At 39.3% G+C, this 21,971-nt stretch overlaps 3 protein-coding genes across 5 annotated transcripts; 2 read left to right on the top strand and 1 right to left on the bottom strand.

Annotated features, from left to right (window-relative positions):
• The first annotated feature begins 2,091 nt into the window (after window positions 1-2,091).
• LOC103715270 (flowering-promoting factor 1-like protein 1) lies at window positions 2,092-2,731 on the top strand. Its single transcript, XM_008802843.4, has one exon. The coding sequence runs from the start codon at window positions 2,171-2,173 to the stop codon at window positions 2,489-2,491; it is 321 nt and encodes a 106-aa protein (XP_008801065.1). The 5' UTR covers window positions 2,092-2,170; the 3' UTR covers window positions 2,492-2,731.
• Window positions 2,732-9,162: 6,431 nt separating this feature from the next.
• On the top strand, window positions 9,163-14,768 carry LOC103715271. Of its 3 annotated transcripts, none has more exons than XM_008802845.3 (7): window positions 9,163-9,376; window positions 9,564-9,590; window positions 9,719-9,772; window positions 9,869-9,922; window positions 13,093-13,146; window positions 13,243-13,314; window positions 14,314-14,768. In XM_008802845.3, the coding sequence occupies exons 1-7, from the start codon at window positions 9,311-9,313 to the stop codon at window positions 14,407-14,409; spliced, it is 423 nt and encodes a 140-aa protein (XP_008801067.2). In that variant the 5' UTR covers window positions 9,163-9,310; the 3' UTR covers window positions 14,410-14,768. The 3 variants fall into 3 exon arrangements, with proteins under 3 accessions (XP_008801067.2, XP_008801066.2, XP_008801068.1); XM_008802844.4 differs by having other exon boundaries at window positions 9,558-9,590; XM_008802846.3 differs by having other exon boundaries at window positions 9,523-9,590.
• A 2,969-nt stretch (window positions 14,769-17,737) lies between these two features.
• On the bottom strand, window positions 17,738-20,322 carry LOC103715273 (pentatricopeptide repeat-containing protein At2g32630). Its single transcript, XM_008802847.4, has one exon. It carries the CDS (start codon window positions 20,221-20,223, stop codon window positions 18,421-18,423), a length of 1,803 nt encoding a protein of 600 aa, XP_008801069.3. The 5' UTR covers window positions 20,224-20,322; the 3' UTR covers window positions 17,738-18,420.
• Window positions 20,323-21,971: the final 1,649 nt, after the last annotated feature.

The raw sequence follows: 21,971 nt of genomic DNA, 5'->3' as shown, positions 1-21,971 counted from the left end.
TTCTATAGACTCTATTTATCATGCACTTGTCTCGGTAATTAGCCCACAGTAAAAAAACGAACCGACACACAATATAGAATATAATTTGACCTAATTACAGAAGCATTAGCATTATATTTGAGTCTATACCAAGAAATATGTGCATACATGCAAAGAGGAGCTAACACAAGATCTTGGTTGGGAAGCTCTACTATGGGATCACCCTGAATGTTTTGTTTGGTATGATTTCTAAACTACAACTTACTATCGATGCTTGACGGCATCACAAATGCTCATCTATGGAAACCGGAAGAAAATATAAGATGTATGATGTTGATTCCATATGCTTTAGTGTTTCATGTTTGTCATTGCTTGGAGCATTGATCCAAAATAAATTATCGTTCGCAGCTTATAAATTCTCTTGGTGGCTTTAATTGTACTGAAAGCTTAGTTGTTGAATATCAAATGAGCATGATAAAGCACGAGGGCTCTTGATATAGGACTAGATTGAATTTGTGATTCATATATTTGAGATATTTTACATTAAAAAGAAGCCAGTTAATCTTTGGGTTATGATTTACGACAGTTTAAATGCTTAGAAGGTCATAGATATATACTTTCTTTGCATCTAATTGATGCATTAAATGAACACAGAATAAGAATTTTTATTGATGTGCTACAATTTTGTATCTAATTATATGGTTGAGACACATCAAAACCTAATGAATTTTGATATGTACTTTTATACATGTAATTCATTATTATTGTTTTTTTGACAGGGATCATTTTAAACTCTTGGGTTCTCCATTTATATGTCTCTATCTCACTTACTTGCACACATGCACACATGTATACATGTATCCCACAATCTGTAATAGATGAATCAGGCTTCAAATCAAATGTAACATGGAGCAAAAGTTCACTCTCCAATTCCTCAATTTCATTTTTTTTTGTTTGCAAAGGTGATAATAGGAAAGACATCTGGCTGCGTCAAACTAGGACTTCGTCTCCGTCCGACTGCTCCCATGGCGTCAAAATAGTTAGGCAAGGCTGCCTACCTTAGAAATTTACCAAATTCCAATGTCGGCGAGTCGGTGTGTATACTAATCCTTAACACAAGACTAAAGAAAGCTGAAAATCTATCAAAGGATCCTCCCATAGTCATTAAAAAAACAAAAATATCTTTTCTAGAGTGGAGAATAAAAAGGCCATGGTATCTAAGAATCTTATTCTCCAAAAAGCTTTCTTTTTTTTGAATATAGGCTCGACTAGTCATGGTAACTAGTAGAAAAGCAATATTTAGGGACAAGAAAATCAAAGCCAGTTCACAACTATAACTATCCACATGTTGTATTCCTAAAAGATAAAGGAATATGTCTATGGGGAAACTAATAGTGCTACAGACTGAATGGTGATATATATGGACGGCTTCATACGATTCTTCTTCTATTTTATTAAATATTTTATTTTTAGATTTTTATGGTTGTATTTATAATATATTGGTACAATAAATTCAACTTCTTAGAAAAAAAAGAAAAGGGGGTCCTCCTTGTAACACGAGAAGGTGATACGTTTCTTGTATCCCACAATAATTTTGATGCCAGGAGCAACTGATTTCATAGATCAGAGACTGCTCAATTTCTCTGCCAATCTGATAAAAAGTACAGCTGAGTGCAGCATCCTTGACTTAGAAATTGTAGACACTGAAAACAAGTTCTGCGTTCACAACCGTGATGTACTCGTCATCATGGATGCTTAAGCCTGCATCGAGATAAAGACAGCGAGCTGAGTGGATTCTGCCACTAATTTGTGTCCTCTCTGACGTTAGAAACTGGTCATCGATAAACCCAAAAGCCTACATCTCTGGATGTTACCATTCGTTAAAATCTAGTCACTAGAATTTCTTGTTATAATCTTCACGGAAATTTCATCAAAGATTCCTCTAGAAGCCTAGCTAGATTCTCTCCAATCCACCATCGTAGCAGTACGTGTCACCCGTGTGGCATCTTTGTATCCTTAAGACCCCACACAAAGCCAACATCTTTACCACGGCTAATATATAAGCATGTGTTTCTTCTATCTACCCCACTTATCGTCTATTTATACGCCCCATCAACCCTTCATTTCCAACCCATCACCTTCTTTTGCTCTCCCTCTCCCTGTCTGCAGTCCAACAGTTCTCAAGAGAGAGATGTCTGGAGTCTGGGTGTTCAAAAATGGAGTTGTGAGGCTCGTGGAGAACCCTGCAAATGAGCAGTCCTCTACAGTTCGTCGGAAGGTATTACTTCACACTCCCACAAATGAGGTCATCAACTCCTATGCCTCTCTTGAGCGCAAGCTCACTAGCCTCGGGTGGGAGCGATACTACGAAGACCCCGACCTCCTCCAGTTCCACAAGCGCTCGTCCATCGACCTCATCTCCCTCCCGAGGGATTTCAGCCAGTTCAAGTCCATGCACATGTATGACATCGTCGTCAAGAATCGCGACTCCTTCCGGGTCATCGATATGTAGTATTTATTCCCTAAACGATGGACTTCCACTTTAGTGTTCAGATATCATTGGTGTGAGCTTGATCTTTCCATGGCTTTTGCCTTGTTTCTTCCGCTGTTTGTTTCATGTGTGTGTCCTGTTGTCGCATTGTGAGATCCTGTAGAAATGGAATATTTATGGGCTTCTCGTCCAATATTTATTCTGTTGTATTATTACATGCAAATAAGATGCTTAGCAACCCAAGAGTAACATTCTGTCTGAGAAAGCCCTACAAGAAACATGCATGGTTTGTTCCATTAATTCAGTGATCCTATAGAAAATAAACTGCAGTGGTCACGGTATTTCTGTTATGTTAGTCTTAAACCTGGAGACACTGCATGCAAACAAAAGGTGCTAACCAACCCACATGTAACATTAATTCATTCCAAGGGAGGTCCTATGGGAAACATGCATGGCTTGTTAGGAGTGCATGGAAACATGGGGAGAAAAAGAAGAGGGGCTTTATCAGCCAGCCCTGGTGAAGTGTTAAAATGGCCTAAAGTAGCTGATTGGGAACAAATGGATGGACCAGGAGGGATACTAGGTGTTGGGGTCTGGAAAGACCCCTTTAATCCCATACCACTTGTGTGACGAAGAGTGTTGTGCCTTAAATGAGGGGCTCCCCTCTTTCTCTTCAGAGGGCCCTTTTGTGACAGAACCGTAAGGGGAGGCTAGTGGCTCCTGTCAAAAAAGGGATAGTACCTACGCGGATCTCTACAGGCTATGATCCACGAACCCTCCAGAGCGGACAATACCTCTAGAGAGAAACACGGTTACTTTCCATCCACATCAGTTGGCGTTAGAAGAAGGGCCCACCTTATACCCTGTAAAACCGCAAGGTGGACTCACAGCACTCTCCGTCAGGGGGGCCGTGTTGGGGTCTGAGGAGACCCCTTTAATCCCATACTACTTGTATGACGAAGAGTGCTGTGCCTTAAATGGGGGGGCTCCCCTCTTTCTCTTCAGAGGGCCCTTTTGGGACAAAATCGTAAGGGGGGCTGGTGGCTCCTGTCAAAAAAGGGGTAGTACCTATGCGGACCCCCGCAGGCTACGATCCACGAACCTCCAGAGCAGACAATACCTTTGAAGAGAAACACGGTTACTTTCCATCCACATCACTAGGCAATGGCCTAATCGGTCAAGGTCCTCAAGAGAGTGTCGACGGCAAGATATGGTGGCCACGTATCCATTGTCCTTCTGGTGGCGCTGACAGTGCCATGGGGAAGGGTATCCAAATCCCACTACCCTTAGACCAAGATTTCCAACTCTATAAAGTGATTGCCCAGAGCATCAAAGAATTCCTCTATGTTCTCTTTTTTTTTTTTTTAATTAACTAAGTTTGGGATGGTTTCTTAAGAATAATCCTCTAAATGGATTTAAGTTCCAAACCATGAGCACTAAGTAAAGAGAGGAGTGGAAGATAATACATTAGAGTTGGTTGTTCTCCGTACCTGTTGAGATTAGTCTACAAAGTATGGATTTAGACCCTGTAACCAATGAGAGAGCTTTCTTTGTTTATTTTTTTAATTCAAGAATAAACGAATGAGAGAGTTCGATAATGCGTACAAGTTCCAATCCGTAAGATAAGATTAGAAGGGAAGGTTTGCAAATCAACTCTTTTAATGCACTAAAGTAAACTTCTTTCTTGGATTTCATCACATATGCACTGCCCACCCTTTTTTTTTCTTGTGACTAGCGAAGGATGTTTTAATTTGAGAATTTGCTATTATGAACAGACAGGTAATTAAGAACACAAGGAAGAGTAAAAGCTTATAAACTATCCTTTGATACAATCCTCGAGCCATTCCAGATCTTTCTTAGCATATAATTCGAGAAATATGTTTAGGATTAATTGAAGAGAGTAGTCTTAAAATTTGAACGAACTAAATATGACTCTCAAACTTTGCAATTTTGCCTTCAGTAGCTCCTCATTGTTCTGTTTACTTTTGTTTTAAGAACACGGCAGGCATCCTCCCAATAGTACAAGGTCCTTCTCAAAAGCATTTTAGACGGGAGGAAAATGTCTTGCCTAACGTGCCAAACCTTAAACCTAACCATGGACCATCATAGAATGGCTTGGCAACTCAGTTCCATTCAAACCACCATGATTTGACTACTAATATGATAAAAGTTTTTTCCTTATCATGGCATGATCAGCAGGACATAAAGTACTTTAGAAATATGCAGATGATGCAAATATCAATTACTTTATCATAAACCATGGAAATTTTACCTCTCATGAGCTTATCCCTCTAAGAAAATGTCACCAGCTAGTAATGATCCTTATCCTAGTTTGGGTCCTCTCTAGCTAACCTTCTAGTCTAATTTTATGTGACATGTATGTCTTAATCTCTTACTATTGATCAGTGCGAATCATCAGAATGGACAACAGAATATTTTCTCAAAAAGAACAGGACATATTTATGCAGAAAATATGACAAAGATTCTTTACTCTGTTGTCAATGCCTTATCACAGAAAGAAGGCCCTATCAAACCCCACTTATAACATATCCATATGCCATGTTAGCATCAATACAAATCTTCTTGAAGGTATCAGGTGATTAGCCGATATATATGCATCTAGAGAATGGAAATATAAGAAATTTAACATGAGTCGAGTGAGACTGGAATTTTCAAGTATCAAATTACTATACGACAGCATGTATATTGAGTGGCAAATTTCCATTGGTTTCTAGCTCATGCAAGCACGGTTATGATTTGAAATTCTGCATAACATTTAAACTCCAAACAATCTATACCGTGGATTCTCTATAGCTCTATTTTTTTTTTCCACCATTGGCTGTCTTGCTCTTCTTTTCGGCTAAGTTAAATCGTGGAATAATCTTTATTAGAATTGGATATTAAGAGCGACATTCTCTGTAGAATACGATGCCTTCCCTTTCGAACACGTATTTGCCGAAAGAAAAAGGTCACGTTCTGGGTTTGCCATGCAGCCGTAGCTGTCCAAATGATATGGAAAGAGAAGGTGAAGTGACTGATGAATGGATAAGATGCAATGCACCAACTTTTGGCCCGCGGACATTTTCGACTTTCTTCGTTGTCAGCCTGAACCCATGCTCGCCAACTTTTTTGCACCAAAGATTGGCTTCCCACTGCCTCTCCAAAGGGAAGTAGCTTGACGACATTTGGACCTCTCTACAGGGGAAGACAAGCATCATCTCATCATCTCATGCAAGCATGGAGCTTGGAACGACTAGTTGCGTTTTTTCCCACACAAGTGGATTCCCATGGTCGCCTCTTTTCATCATTGACAACCCAGCCCTCATCTTTTCTAGAGGTGGCAACATCGGGTTATGGGTCAGGCTAGTGTAGGATGAGGCTAGTGGAGTTAAACAGAGTAGGTTGAACGGTTAGATCTGGTAGAATTACAAAATTCCTTTTTTTTTTTTTAACACACAAATCAACTTCTTTTTGCCTCGGAAGGAGAATTCGTGTATATATATAATCAGATTCGGAGCAAGTTTTACCATTGTCCGTACTTGCTCTGAATCCATTGCAGGTCGAATAAAATCCATCCCATTTAGGTCGGATTAGTTTGGATACTAATGGAACAGAGTAAATTGCTATCCATAATTTAACTCATAACGAAACTTTATTAAATCTTTAGTCATTAACTGTTTCAAAGCTAGAATCTTGCATAGGTATTAAAGCAAAATTCATGAGCAAATTGATCAAGTGCAATGAGGCTGCATCCAATATTTCATTTCTTCCTCGGGGGACATCCAAAACAGAGCTTCACTGACCTAAAGGGTGTTTGAATTATAGAATAAATGTAGCGTGGCAGAAAGTGCAACTAGATTCAGCGACGAGACCAGAATGCAACATGAATCAAGCATTGTGAACTTGCTAGAATTTAGTTGGAAGGCACGCCTCTCTAAAAAGAGTTTCACAGGGTTCAGAGGTTAGAACCCTATGGTGGAGGAGCCCGTCATATTTCTCAGAAAAATAAGAACTGGGTATTGCCACAATGGTCACAACTCTCCTAATAAGATGAGGTTTTAGAACAAGATTAATGCACAACTTAATTAAGGGTCATGCCTAGAGTTTTGGCATAGAATTGGCATGAATATATGTAGGGCCAGGTTAGGCTTTAATCAATGTGAAGAAACAAGAAACAAGAAATGCATTCAAGGTATTGTACCTAGATTTTATTGAGGGCTTTATTCTTCTCAAGGCACCATAATATATTTGAAGTACTTAACAAACATTGGCCTTCTCCATTCCCATTTCTCAATAATTATCTTGGATTACTTTGATCTTGTTTAGTTGGCATAAGGGCACTAGCTAGCCCTCATTAGGCCTTTTCTACCAACCAGTGGAGCCCGCCAAAGGAGACAAGGCTTTGAGAGATAACGAAGGGGAAAGTAGGGCAGACACTTCTTGATGAAAAGGGCATCCACTCTCTATTTTATTTGCATTGCCACTTAACCATTTTATAATTTCCCCACATTGTAAAGAAGGGGTACTTGTTCCTTCCAAAACTAGGGCTCTTCCCCTTTCACAAGATGCTCAACTCACTTGGAGATTCCACCGTAAATATAACCTCCGGCCTCATCATTAGTTGCTAATGATGAAAACTTATTCCTGATTTATATAATTTAATCTCTTTGTGGGCAAACAACGAATCATTCCCCTATATGTCCCTACTCATCAATCTGTGTGGATCTTTTTATTCTTGTATGCTTTTCGACGCCTACCTTAAAGCATGAACTAAAGGTTGCTTCTTTCGGAAGTTAAAGTGCGAGAGAGCTTATCATCATGCTATTAAGGTTAATAATAAGATGGAATTAACCTGTGACCCAAGAAGCTTAAATGTTTAAAGGTTAGGTAGGTAGGTAGGCCGGCCGAATTGTATGTTAAAGTGATTTTGCTTGTTTCTGTTTGCCATGTAGTGCATTGGATTAATATGCTAGGGTTTCTATTTAAACTCAAAGTACTTCTCATCGACATCTTTTCCAATTTTTATAGTTCGATGTCTCTAAGACAGAGTTAGGCTTTCATCTCTATTTTATATGAGCAAGAACTCTATGCTTGCACTAAAGTGTTCGTGCCTTAAAATATTGCCTGTGTTGGCCTTGTGCCTTGTGAACTACTAGTTATCCACTATAATATCATCAAGCAAACATGCCAACATAGCAATTGAAGGTGCAAATGAGCCGAGCTAAGTGGACTAACTAGAGGCTTGAGCTCGACTCAATTCAAAATACTCAGGCTCGAAACTCAACTCAAGATCGATCGAACCTTAATATCCAAACTCGAACTCAATTTAATCAAAAAAAAAAGCATTACTCAAGATCAACTCAGCTCGATTTGAATATCAAAAGAGCCAAACTCAAGCTCTAATTCGAACCTTGATCATAATTAAAAAAAATATAATTAAAATAAAAAATTATATTATAAAAAATATTAAATTAATAATATATATTATAAATATAATATAATATTGTTAAAAAATATATAATTGATTAAGCTTCCGAGCTTTTGAGTCGAGTATTCCTCCAGTCGAGCTTGATAATAGTTGAGTCGAGTCAAACCTATATCCAAGCCAAGCTTGAGTAGCTCGCTCAGCTCATTTACACCTCTAAGGCCAGCCAAGCTGCCTGTTTAAAACCATGGCCTAGTCTCGGTTTTGCAACACTTTCAGCCTGTAGTGATGCTATGAAACTCAGCCTGGCCCAAGTCTTATATTGCCAAGTCAGGCCTAATTCAATCAGACCCAATACTAATTTAAACACCTTATTGTCCCCTTTTGCCTATAAAACTAATTCATGTGCTTATTTGTTGGCCAACTTTTTATTTGTTTTGATACTTTGGGAGGTCAAACCTCCCTTTAAATCTCTAGGAAAGGAAGAATAGAAGGTATTATATCCAAAGTGAAAGAATTGGTGAAGGAAAAGCTGCAGTTCAACATAGATCCGACTGTGCTCTTAGACATTTCATGACTAACCAATCAACAGGTTGGTTGGCATCATATGATAGCATGGAAGCGGAAACGTAGCTCCCCGGGCTCCCGGTGATCCAATCAAATAGAGTGATAAACATAAATGCACATGTCCTAAGATTGCTCATTGCTTGTTTCCTATCAAGCCATATCGTCTAAATTAGACTTATCATAAATATATGAGAGTTGAAGTGCAATCCATATATCCCAAATGTCACCTATTTGAAAATGTACCCATGAGTGCGAGCTTTGATCGAGGTCTACAAGTCTGGCACGAGGATTTTCCTCTTGTTCTAGCTCAATTCATCATTGCATATGTAGGGAGCCCTTTTTTTTTTTTAGTACAACTGTGACTCATACTGATCATGCATGAGTACAGCCAATAAGATCGGAAAGGAGAAGTTGACAAAGAGAGAGAGGAACAGACTCAAGGTTCTCCCTTTCGAATGATGAGCAACATGGAAGGCAACTCAATTAGCATAGGAGCATTTCCTTCATTTGGATGTAGAGATTTTCTCTCCCTTTTGCCCAAAGAAAAAAAAACTCATTTTTACTGTTAGAATAATTTGTCTATAAATAAAACCACTTGGTCAGACGTAGGCCTGATTTATAGAGCCAAGGCCTTATTAGCCCTAATAGTTGTTTGATTTGGCCCATTGGGCTTTTCCAGTAAACATTAAACACTGAAAAAACGAACCGCTTGGTTCCAATTCTGGACTTGCCCCCTTCCACTCTTTTGTCTCCTCACCGTCCCTCATCGCTCGCAAGAAAGATCAAGGCTCCACACGGTAAGTAAAGAGAGGAGAAACAAGAGAAATAACCCTAGAAGACGAGCCCTAATGGCGGATGCGGATCCGGATCCGGCTTATTCTCCGCCGGCCGTGGCTCCTCGACTGTCGCCCCCTGTAAGCTTCAAGAATCTCTTAGCTTTGATCCACATGGAAGAATTCCATTTGTTGGAATGATTCCGGAGTTGGAGTTCTTTCAGATCTATCTTTCATCTCTGTTTGGATTTTGGTCTGGTATGAAATGTTCTATGGTAGCTAATTAGGTCTTTGGATCTGTTGCTTGTGGTCTCTGATGAAGGTCCAGTTTCAACCGCTAGGGGATCGGATCACGGTGAGATGGAAACACAATTTCAGTGCGTTTTGAATAATTTGTGTCTTTCTGTTGGTGTTTTATATGGATGTAATGAAACAATTGCGCTTCTTTCCGTCGGTTATTAATTTGATGTGGTCTCTGGCCAGGAATTGAATGAATCGCAGTCGGAGTTGTTGCTCAGACTTCAAGGACTGAAACAAGTTGGTTTCTCTCCCTCCCTCCCTTCCTGCCTCTCTCTCTCTTATGGTTTGGGTAACAGGAGAGCTGTTCTGCTAATAGGGTATGCATTGATGCAGGACATGCAAAACTGGAGGTCAAAGTTGGACACACAAGTTAAGATATACAAGGATGTGAGTTTTTTCTTGCTATTAGTCAAGAAGATTCAAAAAATATTGTTCTGTGCTTCAAAAAAAAAAGCGTTTTTAATTCTAAATTTTATTACTGTTATTTCCGGAAAAAATATATTAGGTTTAATTTGTGTGAAAAATATCCTAATTCAGGTTGTTTTTTTACTTCTTACTTTATAAATCACTGATGATAGATGATATTTTCCTGATGCATACAATGAATTTGTCTTCAGATTTTTTCATTTTTTAAGAGAGAAAGATAAGAAGGATAGTTCATGATTTATTGTCCACAAGCAGTTAAATCTGAGCTTGAAATCTTGCTTGAAAGTTGAAACCCTCCTACAAGGCCATGCCATCTCCCTCTCTTTGTTATCAGCTGAATGGAGAGCAAAATGAAGGGGAAAAGCTCCCTAAATTTCTTCGAGTGTAGCATAAACCTTGACACCTGCCATGTGTTCGATCTGCATGCAAAAGTGGCAAGACCCAATGCACGGTTGTCATGGGGCTGCATGCACATATGGACCCATATGCTGCTGCATAACTGCTTTTCAAAGTAGTGGTTTGCAAGGCTTCAACTCTACACTCATTGTTGAATATTCTTCATAAGTATGGTAATGACCAATGCAGTAAGAGAAGAATTCTTACAATCAACATATATTTCTCATCTATAATACTTTGTGGGCCATATGAGTTTACATAGGAAAATATTTGGAGAACACACATATAACATGTGAGAATGTAAGTTACTTGTGTGTTGTGATTCATTATTCATGTTAGCGATGGCAAGTGGTTTGATGAATGTGTTACAAATGCAGATAATTATATTCATGATTGTTTTGACTTGCCGGTAGATAGCAAGGTTGGAATTGTCGTGAACAAAAGTTCATGGAGATAGACAAAGGAAATTTGCAATGTTGTTGTTTGTGCCTTTTTTATGAGTAATTGGCCTAAAGAATATTAATATAACAGGAACCAACCTCTATTTAGAAAACATGGTTACTTCCTAAGTAATTGCAGATGCGCAAAGGGTCACGTGCCTGCATGATGCACCTCTGGTAGGTATAAATTTCAGGTGGACTAACCTTGTTTCTTAAGAGTTCTTAGAGAGACTTGTTTGTTGTCCTAGTATTGGTCTTGGCCCATTTATGCAAAGAAGGGCTTGATGTGGAAGGTACATTCCTAGGCATTGTTGCCTAGATACGACACTTTGTGGGCTTTTCTCTTATCCACATAGGAATAACAAAATGTCATTCCAAATTCAGTGTGATATACCATGGACAAGCCCTAGTAGTTTGTCCCATGGTTTTGATCTCCCATCTCTTATTTTGGTTGCCTGCACCTTGCACATAATGAAACCATGAGTTTTTTTTTTAAAAAAAAAGGATTAGAAAACGAGATAGGTTTCCACATCTCACCATTCTTTGCTTGATGAGAGAGAAGATGTGGGGACAGCTTTGCATGCCTTTCTCATTGCTTTTTCTTCTCCCAACCTTCCTCCACACCACTGAGCAGTCAACTCATCTCCTCTCTTATTCTCTTTCTGAATCCTTTGATTTTTTTCCCCCTCTTTTCCTTCTTAAGCCTCAGTCTGAGGGGACAGGGCAGGTGGTGCTGTTCCTTAATGGGTGCCTCAAGAAGGTGTAACTCTACTCATCTAGCAAATGCTGAACTAACATAAGGCCGAGCAAAGTGCCCTTACACAGCAAGGTTGGTACCTAAAAGTTTGTTGCTTATCGGGGCCCAGCCACCTAGACACATGCCTCTTTACCCTTAAACAAGTGCGAACCTAGATTTTACAGAGTTATTTGTCTAGGGCCATATTAATTTAGTAATTTTTGAATCTTTATGCTGCTAAGGGGGATTGAATTTATTTTAGAGCCAAAGTGCCAATGTTGCCCTGATCTACTGAAAAGCTACTCCATTTTTAAGATACATACATACATACTTGTGTGTGTATGTATTTATGTATGTGCATGTAGAATATGTGGCAGGCTACGGCAAGGCCAACTAGATTTCAGGTCAAATTCAGATGTAGGGATTCTAGTATGAAGGTGGTGTAAGCTATCAAATGTGATCTTCTAACTCTAAACTGCCCCATGAACCAAAAATTAATTTGTAGGGACTCTTTTACTATGCATCAAGTTGTCCCAAGATGGACTGTACAAAAAGAGCTAGTATCCCGAGTGCATCACAAAAATATGTAAAATAAGAATTCAAACTTTTTGAACTTGATCTAGGCATCGACTGGACTTTGACTATTTTGGATGGTTCTAACTCGTAAATCAAATCAAAATTTGCACCATGATATTTAAACTTTGCATTTGGGTTGACTAGTGCATAGACAAGGGTCTCCAAAATAAATGATCTATGGCTTGTAGATAGTTTAGCAACAAAAGATCATGTTTGGTGGTTTGTATCTCATGTTAGAACCTCCATCTTCAAATTTTACCTGACTGGATTTGGCCTCAAATCCTGTCAACCTTAACCTTATCAGATAGGGTTGTATCACTCCCACTAGATCGATTGGGGAAAAGACTCAAATATCCCCCTGTTTTGCACTTCATGTGATGAGATGCATGGGGGGCATTTTGGTCCTTGTCACTGATGTAACAATTGGTAGCATGATTGTGCCAAAATGGTCATGCATTTATGCCTCAAGGGCTAAAATATTCCTATATATCATTTCAGTTGGCAATGCAAAAGATAGGGGCATTTAAATCTTCTTGTAGGTAGTATTAATTTCCAAGTTGGTCCAGTGAGTTAACATTGTTCCATTTTGTGATAGCTGGTGTGCCTGTAATTCTTTTGCACATGTACTGCATGTTGCTAACATAAAGTTTTTTTAACTAGTATGCATTGGATTGATGGTTCATTGCTTAGTCTTTTATATGATGGATGTTCACAGCATCCAAAGCTTTCAGAGCTTATCTACAGGATTATTTTCCTGATATATGTCGTGTCAGAATTATTGGAAATACTTTATATAGGTCATTATATTGTCATTGCAGGTGTCTTGTTTGCTTGTGATCTCTGTGAGAGCAGTCACTGTTTGTAATTTCTATTTAGCATTGTCTATTCTGTCAGCCAGTGTACCCACTTTTTTGTCAATTTTAGTCAGTGCTGATTTGGTTAGTTATGTTTTCATCTGATTTTAGTTGTGATAATGCATGCAGGAGCTTTCAGAGCTCAAAAAGGTGCTGAACACTGAACTTGAGCGGCTGAGATCGGTAAGTTGATTGAATCCTTTGTCTTTCTTCCCTTTTTCTTTTTTAGTGTGTGGATGAGTGTGTACAGACTTATTTTTTTAATACTGTTGACTTCAGGAATTCACGGAACTGAGGACCACTCTTCAAATGCAACAAGATGATGTCACACTGAACCTCAAAAACTTAGTGGTAAGCATTGTGCCCTTTCTTTTGAGCTGTTCAAACTTTAATTTCTCCATGACGCTTTGCTTTATGGAGCCATTTGAAATTACAGCTAAAGGTTTGAGAACATACAGACTTGGTTTTTTGAAATTTGATGTCAACTGTGATACGATCAGCTTTTAGGCTGTTAGTTTGCACACAGAAATACATTGTATAATCACTTGTTATATAATCACTTGTTAGTCTCATACTGAAATACGTTATACAATCATTTGCTGGTCCCATACTGAAATGACCTGTTCCCTTGGGTTTCAATTATCCTGATTTATATCATTACATTATTTCAGTGAAATTTATCACTTGCCAGAAGTGAGCCTCATGTAAATGTGTCTTGTCACAGATGCATCAGTAAAAAATATAGTCAGCGAACTAGGTGGTTTGATATCTTAAAATAATTACCCTTTGAAACTATCTTTTGTGAAATTTGTAATTTTTGATTATTCATGTACATATGAGTTGATTGATGTGTGTTTTGTTGTATGTGAGTCATGCCATCCTGTAATTACTTGTCCTCTTAGGCTACTTCATCCCGTTTCATATCATTACACTGTTTCAGTAAAAATCTCTCGCTTGCCATAAAACAGCCTTGATACGAAGTTTGTATTGTCACAAACGCATCAGTATGGAAAAGTGGGGTAACTAGGTCATTTGATGACTTAAAAAGTTCGCCTTACAGTTTCTTTTGGTGAAATTTGTAATTTCTAATCATTTCATTTATAAAATGAGCTGATTGCTGCTTCAAAGTGTAGAATTATACCAGTTATTTTGCTGCCTAAATCATCTTGGTCAGTATTAGATGTATGATGGAGGGGTAACTTTGCCACTTCCAACTCCTTCAGTCCAACTGAAGTATAGCATGAACTATGAGTTATTATCATGTATCTATTCATGGATTGGGTGAGTTTTACGTGGGTCTTTTTTTTGCCCTTTTTTCATTGGAAATAAGAGTCTCGGTCTACCTGGCAGATTCAAGATGCACCTGAGCGAATTGAAGAACCAAAAAATCTCAAGGTGGAGGATGGCGTGGAGAAACCAGAAGCTCCTTCCTCAGGCAACTCCTAACTCGGTTAATAAATAAATGGTTTTGTTGTAAGTAATACAGATGGTGCTTTGTGTATGACCAGCTGTACCACTGAGGGATGCTACTAGGAACTTGAGTGATACATTGCATACAGTCACAGACAAATTTATTACAATACATGTTTTTTAGTATGGATTTACAATGTGAAAGGCCAACAATTACGTTGGACCTTTTACTAGATTCATCTTGGTTGCATGCGTCTCCCATTAAGTTCCGAAGCCTCATTGTAACTACTCTGTAACACCAGCTTTGAATGGCAGGTATAAGCATGTGCCAATGTAAATTTTTCAATCTGTGGAATTGTTCATGCAATGTATTGAGCATCTATCATGTTATTTTTGCATAACATGGGCTGTGCTAATGGATCATTCCTTGTTATCGCAGCTGCAAATTATTAATCTAGTAGTGCGACATAATAACGTAATCTAGTGTTCTTAATCAACTGGTTATGTCTTGCATTTCTCTGAAGTTGAGGAGGAATATGTCAGTATATGTGAAGTTTGTTGTTCATTAGAGATGTCTTTTCCTATACCTTTTTTTTGGCCGGGTGAGAAGGTATTTTTCTACGGTTATGTGCATATTTTGGCACGCTAATGGTAACAGGATATGGTGATAGGACATCATGTACCTTTCTGATCAATGTATGGAAAACTGTTAGTTTTATCTTAGACTCATCATATAACGAGCTATTTATCACAGAAGTGTCTTATTATCATTATCCAAGCCTTCTGGCTTTCAGATAGCATGGCTACGTACAAAGCGGTCTGCAGCCTGGTGGTTGCATCCGTCCTTTTGAATGAGGCTTTATGTTGGAACACTGGCAGGTAATGATCTAGTGTTTAATACATGTTCGGCTTGCATGATTTATTTGACGTGTTTAGTGGTAAATCCCTGTTATTTTCAAGAGAAAAATTAAAGGAAATACCATGCAGGAATATGTCTATTACGATTGTTGGTTTATTATTATAGCTAGTTTCTTGTGAGTAGCGTCACGAGCGTTCTACATTTATTTAACAACCAAATGCTTGGAGGTAATTGTTTGTGCTATTTCTTCATCATCATCATCACACATATTATACATAGAGCGAGAGAGAGAGAGAGTATATATGTACACACACCCCTAGAACTCAGATTCACCTCCTTCAAATGAAGGGCTAGAAGCGATCGACTCTTAAGGAAAAGCTATTGGAGCATGGTCTTATAGCACATCATAACCGACTTTCGTTTTCTAAAATTTTTTGTACAAAATCTGGAAATTAGGTTGCAGAACTGACAAATCAGTGAGTGTTCGGCCGAGGCTGAGCCCACAAAATACAGGAGCCAATCCAAAGGACCATAAAAAGGAACTTTAATTCAAAATATAGAGATAAAAAGATAATAATTTGGTATTTTGTATATAAAACCAATAGTATATAGGGATAGGATCACATTAGCTTTTCATAATATTATTATGGACGATAAGGATAAATTTATTATAATACATCATAAGTTCGGAGATAATCTTACATCCTAGCACTTCCAACTTCAGCAAACAACACTAACTGGTCGGAAGCAAATTCCTGCTCCAGCCACTTCCCAGATTCCAACCATCAAATCCCAGAAGTCTTGGAACTACATTTCTCCAGCATTTACTTCTTAGACAAATCAAACATTCGAAATCTCTGTCTAGCAAGTGTGATTTTTTAAAAACTCACTTCTTCAGAAGTGGCCACTTCTAACTTGGACCACTTCGGTGCAGCCAAACAGGCTAGAACTTGCTAATTATGTAGAATGTCTGCTTGCTGACTCCTTCATCCCATCCAGCAAACGTGAATTGAAGTTAAGAAGGCAAATCAAATACTTGATGTCTGGTGCTGGACATTCATAAGAGAGTAGACAAATATCCTAAATGGACAGATGGAAGAAATCATTCTATTGTGCTATGCTTATAAGTGAATTTCTCTTCTTTTTTTGTGTGTGATAGGGCAGATGGCTCATACAATCCTGATATGAAAACATTCAAAAAAATTAAAAAAGAAAATATCACGAGATAGGATCGGAACAGCTGATGTGGTGGTTCATAAAAACTCTCCAGCGCTTCATTCGCCTCACTGTAGTGTGCTTGGCTATAAAGTATGTACACTCTCTCGAACTCTTAATGTCATGCAAGAGGGGGTGAAAGATCGCCACCACCGCCTCGCCCTGGATCCAACCGACCACCATGACTTAGTCTGAGGGCAAATTGAATTGCCCTTTCAAGGAATGCATTTCTATTATTTCTTGCTGTTAAACATACACGGAGACCAAGAGAAATGCCGTTCACCACTGTGGATGGTCCAGCCATCAGACCATTCCTAGCTGACAGAATGGATCATGTGGGAACAGATGGCATAGCACATTTTGATGATATCAATGACAGGCGTCAATATCACAGCCACCAGCATAGGGTGTATAAAGCCCTTTTATGGAGTCTAATATTTATTTCAGGGTTGCCAAGTGCAAAGCTTCCTCATAAAACCATAGATTTGGTAAAGCAGCGAGGGAAGGATGACCTAAGAAACAACTACACTGGAAGTTGGCTTGAAACTTCCAGCCTGCAAAGAGGACATCCATTAAACTAGTGCTCCACTTAGCAAGAGATTAGACTGACAAATCGGTAGCAATTGTTTCTTAAAAAATATCTGTTATTAGGAGCATTTTTCATAAGGAGATCACATATTTATCTATATCTTTTCTATAACCTGACAACCTAAAAGGTTGATAGCTTAAAGAATGCCGCAATACAACTAATATAAAGAGCCTCTGCTGTACTAACTATGGCCTCTTGTGCTTTACAGATGGGTGCAAGTATGTTTGCCTCCTTACTAAAGACAACCAATTCAATCTTTATATTTCTTATCAAGCAAAGATAGGAGGTACCGAGGCCAGATCGATGACAAATGGGTCTCTCGCGATAGTGAGATCCACCCTGGCTAAGCTGTCAGATGAATCTAATCCATGTATGAGTTTTCTACATCTTCCAGATTTTGATACATCCACAGGTTAGGCAGAGTACTCTTAACTATTGCATTTGATTTGAACCAATGCATCTCTTCTTTGAACAGTGCAGTCTCTGAGAACCAATGGATTACAAAGGAAACACCAAATAAATTATTCAAGAAAACATGAAAACTTTAACTCATTGATAAGTATTAGGATTCTGGAATAGTTAAATGATATAGCACTCCAGAAGTTAGTTAACACTTTGCTGAATGATATCTCAAGTAAATAGATTTGTCAGTAATATTGAGACAAAAAAGAAAAACATAGATACCTACAAACTCTAAAGCAGTCAATCAAAATACCAGTCAGATGCTAATACATACTGTCAGTTGGTAAACAGAACAAGCACATTAAAATAAAACAACAGGCCCACTAGGAGACCTTATACAATAAAAAAAATAATATTCAACTCAAAATAACCGACAGTAGAAAACAAGTCTCAAGCTTATGTTTTCGCACTTTGTGCAGCTTCTAGCTTCCCAGTAGAAAACAAGTTGTTTTGCCTGCTTTCAGGCGAAACAACAAGTTCAATCATGACCATCATGAAAATCTTCTAAACAAAATCCCTACGGGTGGTAAACATGGGGGGGGCATCTCCAATTGGGTAAATGGCAACTCACATGACCCTGATTTTCTATTTGTACCTCTGAACTTTCTATGGCCTGTATCTCTTAAGCTACCATTTGTATAAAGCTTAAGACGAAACAATCCATCGATAGAACCTTTTAATTCAAGAGTTTTAGGATCACAAAGCTGCATACATGGTGCTTAATCTGGACCGAGTGCATGTATCTAGAAACTGATCAAAAAATTGAAGTCCATGTCCATTATCTTGGAAGGAGGGCTGAACTTCCATATCATAAGCTGGTTCACAAATGAGCAGATCAGGGGCGACTAATATCATCCTTAAATAGAAAAATTTGCTTGTTACTATGGGTTTTCTGCTTATCATCACGGTTCATTTGTATACCCTATGAAGTTACTCTTCTCGAGCTGAAAGTCTCACTTTCATTTGTTGTATGAAGACTTCCCACAAGAGATGCATAGACTGAATCATCCGGAGTCAGTCCTGCCTCTAACATCTCCTCATACAACCTAAATGCCTCATCTGATCTCCCTTCTTTAGACAATCCTGAGATCAGTGCAGTATAAGTCACTACATTTGCTGCCACACCCATCTGTTTCATCTCCTCGAACAACTTCACTGCAACCTGTACCTTCCCAGTAACACAATGCCCGTGAATCAGTGATGTATACGTGTATACATCAGCCAACATCCCTTTCTTCTCCATCTCCTTCCTAAGCCTCTCAGCCTCCCTAATGCTGCCCTTCTTGCAGTACCCATCAATCATCACATTGTAGCTAACAACGCTAGGGCTTGCCACTTTGCACCCCATCTCCCGAAACATCCTCCTTGCTTCAACCATATCTCCTTCCTTGCAGTGTATGTCAATCAACGTCGTGTAGCTTACAGCGTTTGGAGTGACCCCTCTTTCAACCATGACATGGAGAAGCTCCTTGGCGTCACTGTTTCTGTTCACCCTACACAGCCCACAAGCAATGGTGTTATAAGTGTACACATCGAGCTCGATTCCTTTCTTCTCCATGATAACCTTCAAGTTGAGAGCTTTATCCAACATTCCTTTCTTGCAGTACCCATCAATCATCATATTGAATATGATCTGATTAAAATCGATTCCCTTTTGCTGCATTTCATCCATCAGCATCTCCGCAGCGGTCATTTTTCCAAGCTTGCAAAACCCATTGATCAGTGCCCCATAGGTCCGGTCATTGGGCTCAAGGCCTCTCTCGACGCATTCATCAAAAAGCGCACATGCCTGCTTCATATTTCCAGCCCTGCAGTTCCCGTTGATCATCGAAGTGTAAAGATAAATATCCCCACTCAGCGCTCTTTGATTCATCTCCTCAAAGGCCTTCTCAGCTTTGTCGATATCTCCACGAGTGGAGTAGGCATCAACGAGAACAGTATACGTCCCGACACTACGAGCAATGCCTCTCCTATCAACAAGACCAAGTATCTCATTCACCGAATCAAAATCCCTTTCTTTCGCATAGGCTTCGATCAGAGAATTATAAGACAGGATATTCGGTTCCATCCCTCTTTGGGACATTTCGTCGACTAGTTCCCTGGCAACCTTAAAGTTTCCATTTTTGCACAATCCATCAACTACAATAGCAGTCGAGTAGGCTGACACATCAACGCCATCCAATTCAACCATTCGGCGGAAGAAACCAAGAGCCGAGTCCATCCGGCCGGACTTCCGGAGCGCCTGGAGGTAGACGCCGCAGGACCTCCCGTCGACCCAGCCGAACCTTTCGAGGATGAGCTCGAAGGTCTCGAGAGCTCGACCTGTCGCGCCGGCGTCCGCGTAGACCCTGAAGAGCATGTCGAGCACCGTGGCGGGGGAAATCTTGGCCCTCTCGCACGAAGTTTGCACCGAGGAGGCCACGGAGGAGAACGGGCGGGCGAGGTCTTCGGCGGTGGCGAAGGATTTGAGGAGGGATTTGGCGGCCGCATATCGCTTACGCTTCATGAGGCCGCAGAATTTGGTCAGCTGGGTTTGGAGGTGGGAGGGGAGGGGGGCGGAGCCGGCGCCGGCCTCGGCCTCGGTGGCGAGGCGGCGGCTGGGGAGGAGGAGGGTATTGAGGTCTGGGATGTGGTTTTCCGGGGTGGAGAGGGATGGGAGTGGAGAGCTGGGAGGAGCTCCGGAGAGATGGAGGAATTGTTTCTTTAGGAGGCGTCTCCCCAACATGACTCCCGGCCCGGGTGGAAGGAGAGCGGATGGGTGTTTGAAAACGGAGGGAGGGAGGGAAGGAGAATGGAAGCATATATGATATGAGGCCGAGGAGCATAGCATGTATGATACCATCACAATTTTGCCTTCTTTTTTTTTTTAAAGCTATAAAATTTATAGCTTACGAGGTCGACTCAAGAAGTTGTTGAGAGAATTCTACAAAAAGTGGTTGAGAGAATTCTATAGGAGGGGCTGGGGGTCATTAACCATCCGATCTTAGGGAACATCCGATACTTACTATAAGAGTGCGATGTCTTACAGGTTATGCATGTATTTCGGAAGATGAACAAAGCTGCTAACTGAGTCGCTTCCTTTGCTGCTCATTACTCTGAGAAGTTTCTCTATATCTGTTCCTCCATCATTGTGGAGCGCTTTGGCTTTTGATTCTGTAGGCAATGCTCATACGAGATTAATATGAGCTGCCAATGTATCAAAAAAAAAAGCTATAAAATTTATTTAAGTAAATAAATTAAAAAATTTAGAGCAAAAAATCTAGAGGAAACATGGAGTTTGGGAATTTTGGACTCTCAGATACATCTAGCACATGATCATATTACCCGGATTGGGGCTGCATGGCAAGTGGAATAGGTCATCACTGATCATGATTTAAAATAAGAGTAATTAAAATATTTTAATAGGTATTTAGATTGTTTTGGATATTTTGTTATTTCATATGATGGGTATCATTTCATCACATATTAATGTAATCCAACCAAAAGAGGATATGGAGAAGGGTTGTTATTATTATTATTATTATACATTTGGATAATAACATAGCATGTGGTTTGATGAATTCATGGTATGGTAAGATGAAAATAATAGGGATGGCAACTAGTTGGGTACGGATGAAGCAGGTTAGTATACATATCCATCTCATAATTAAAAATTATGTACTCATATTTGCCTTCTACCTATCTCGAGTTGGGGCAGATCGAGTCATGTAGAGTTAGCCGGGACAGGTTGAATGGGTTGGATCAAGTAAAATTTTAATTATTTTTTTTTGTTGGCATCTAAGTCCAACAAATAACAAAAATATAAAAGTAAATCAAGTACTTTACATAATATTAAATAATATAAGAGTCTAAAATATATAACATAATAAACTAAATTTTGATATTTATAAAGTCACAAATCGATAAAAGAACAAAATGAAATAATTTAGATCCACCAGAATTGAAGCAAGAATTTGTAACGATATCAAGAAGTTTAATGGGAACTAAAGCAAGAATATGCGAACATCATATAGAAGGCAAAACAAAATAAAAAAAAAATAAAGGATCGAATTGATACCAAATTGGTGGATAGAAATCTGGACGTATAGAGAGCGGCGAACTAACTAACATCCAATCGGCTTGGAGGAGAAGAGTGGGTGCGGCATTGCGTCTATGGTTTAATTGGACAGAGAGGGATGATCAAATGAGGAGAGTCACAAGATGAGCTAATAGAATGCCTAGGACAAAGGGTGAGGAGATGATTAGCAGAGTTATATATGTTTAGGTCAGTTTCAGGATAGATTTTACCACTGCTCTCACTGGTCCCGGATCCACTTCAGGTTTTAAAATCACAATTTGTACCTGCCACTAACCCTAAATCAGTCAGGTAAAACCTACTTTATTAAGGCTGGATCAAGTTGGGTACCGATGAGATGGAATAAATTACCATCCTAATGATCAGAAATTTGATACACCAGTTAGTATGCTTTTATT

Source organism: Phoenix dactylifera, chromosome 3 (assembly GCF_009389715.1).
Source record: "Phoenix dactylifera cultivar Barhee BC4 chromosome 3, palm_55x_up_171113_PBpolish2nd_filt_p, whole genome shotgun sequence".
NCBI lineage: Eukaryota > Viridiplantae > Streptophyta > Magnoliopsida > Arecales > Arecaceae > Phoenix > Phoenix dactylifera.
Note: the sequence above shows the minus strand (reverse complement) of the source record. Positions and strands in the feature narration are given on the sequence as shown.

Bases quoted from the DNA above. Each gene is read 5' to 3' on its own strand.
- LOC103715270 (XM_008802843.4), top strand. From the start codon at position 2,171: ATGTCTGGAGTCTGGGTGTTCAAAAATGGAGTTGTGAGGCTCGTGGAG.
- LOC103715271 (XM_008802844.4), top strand. From the start codon at position 9,311: ATGGCGGATGCGGATCCGGATCCGGCTTATTCTCCGCCGGCCGTGGCT. The intron at 9,591-9,718 runs GTGAGATGGAAA...GTCTCTGGCCAG, and splicing joins CGCTAGGGGATCGGATCACG to GAATTGAATGAATCGCAGTC. The intron at 13,147-13,242 runs GTAAGTTGATTG...TGTTGACTTCAG, and splicing joins AACTTGAGCGGCTGAGATCG to GAATTCACGGAACTGAGGAC.
- LOC103715273 (XM_008802847.4), bottom strand. From the start codon at position 20,223: ATGTTGGGGAGACGCCTCCTAAAGAAACAATTCCTCCATCTCTCCGGA.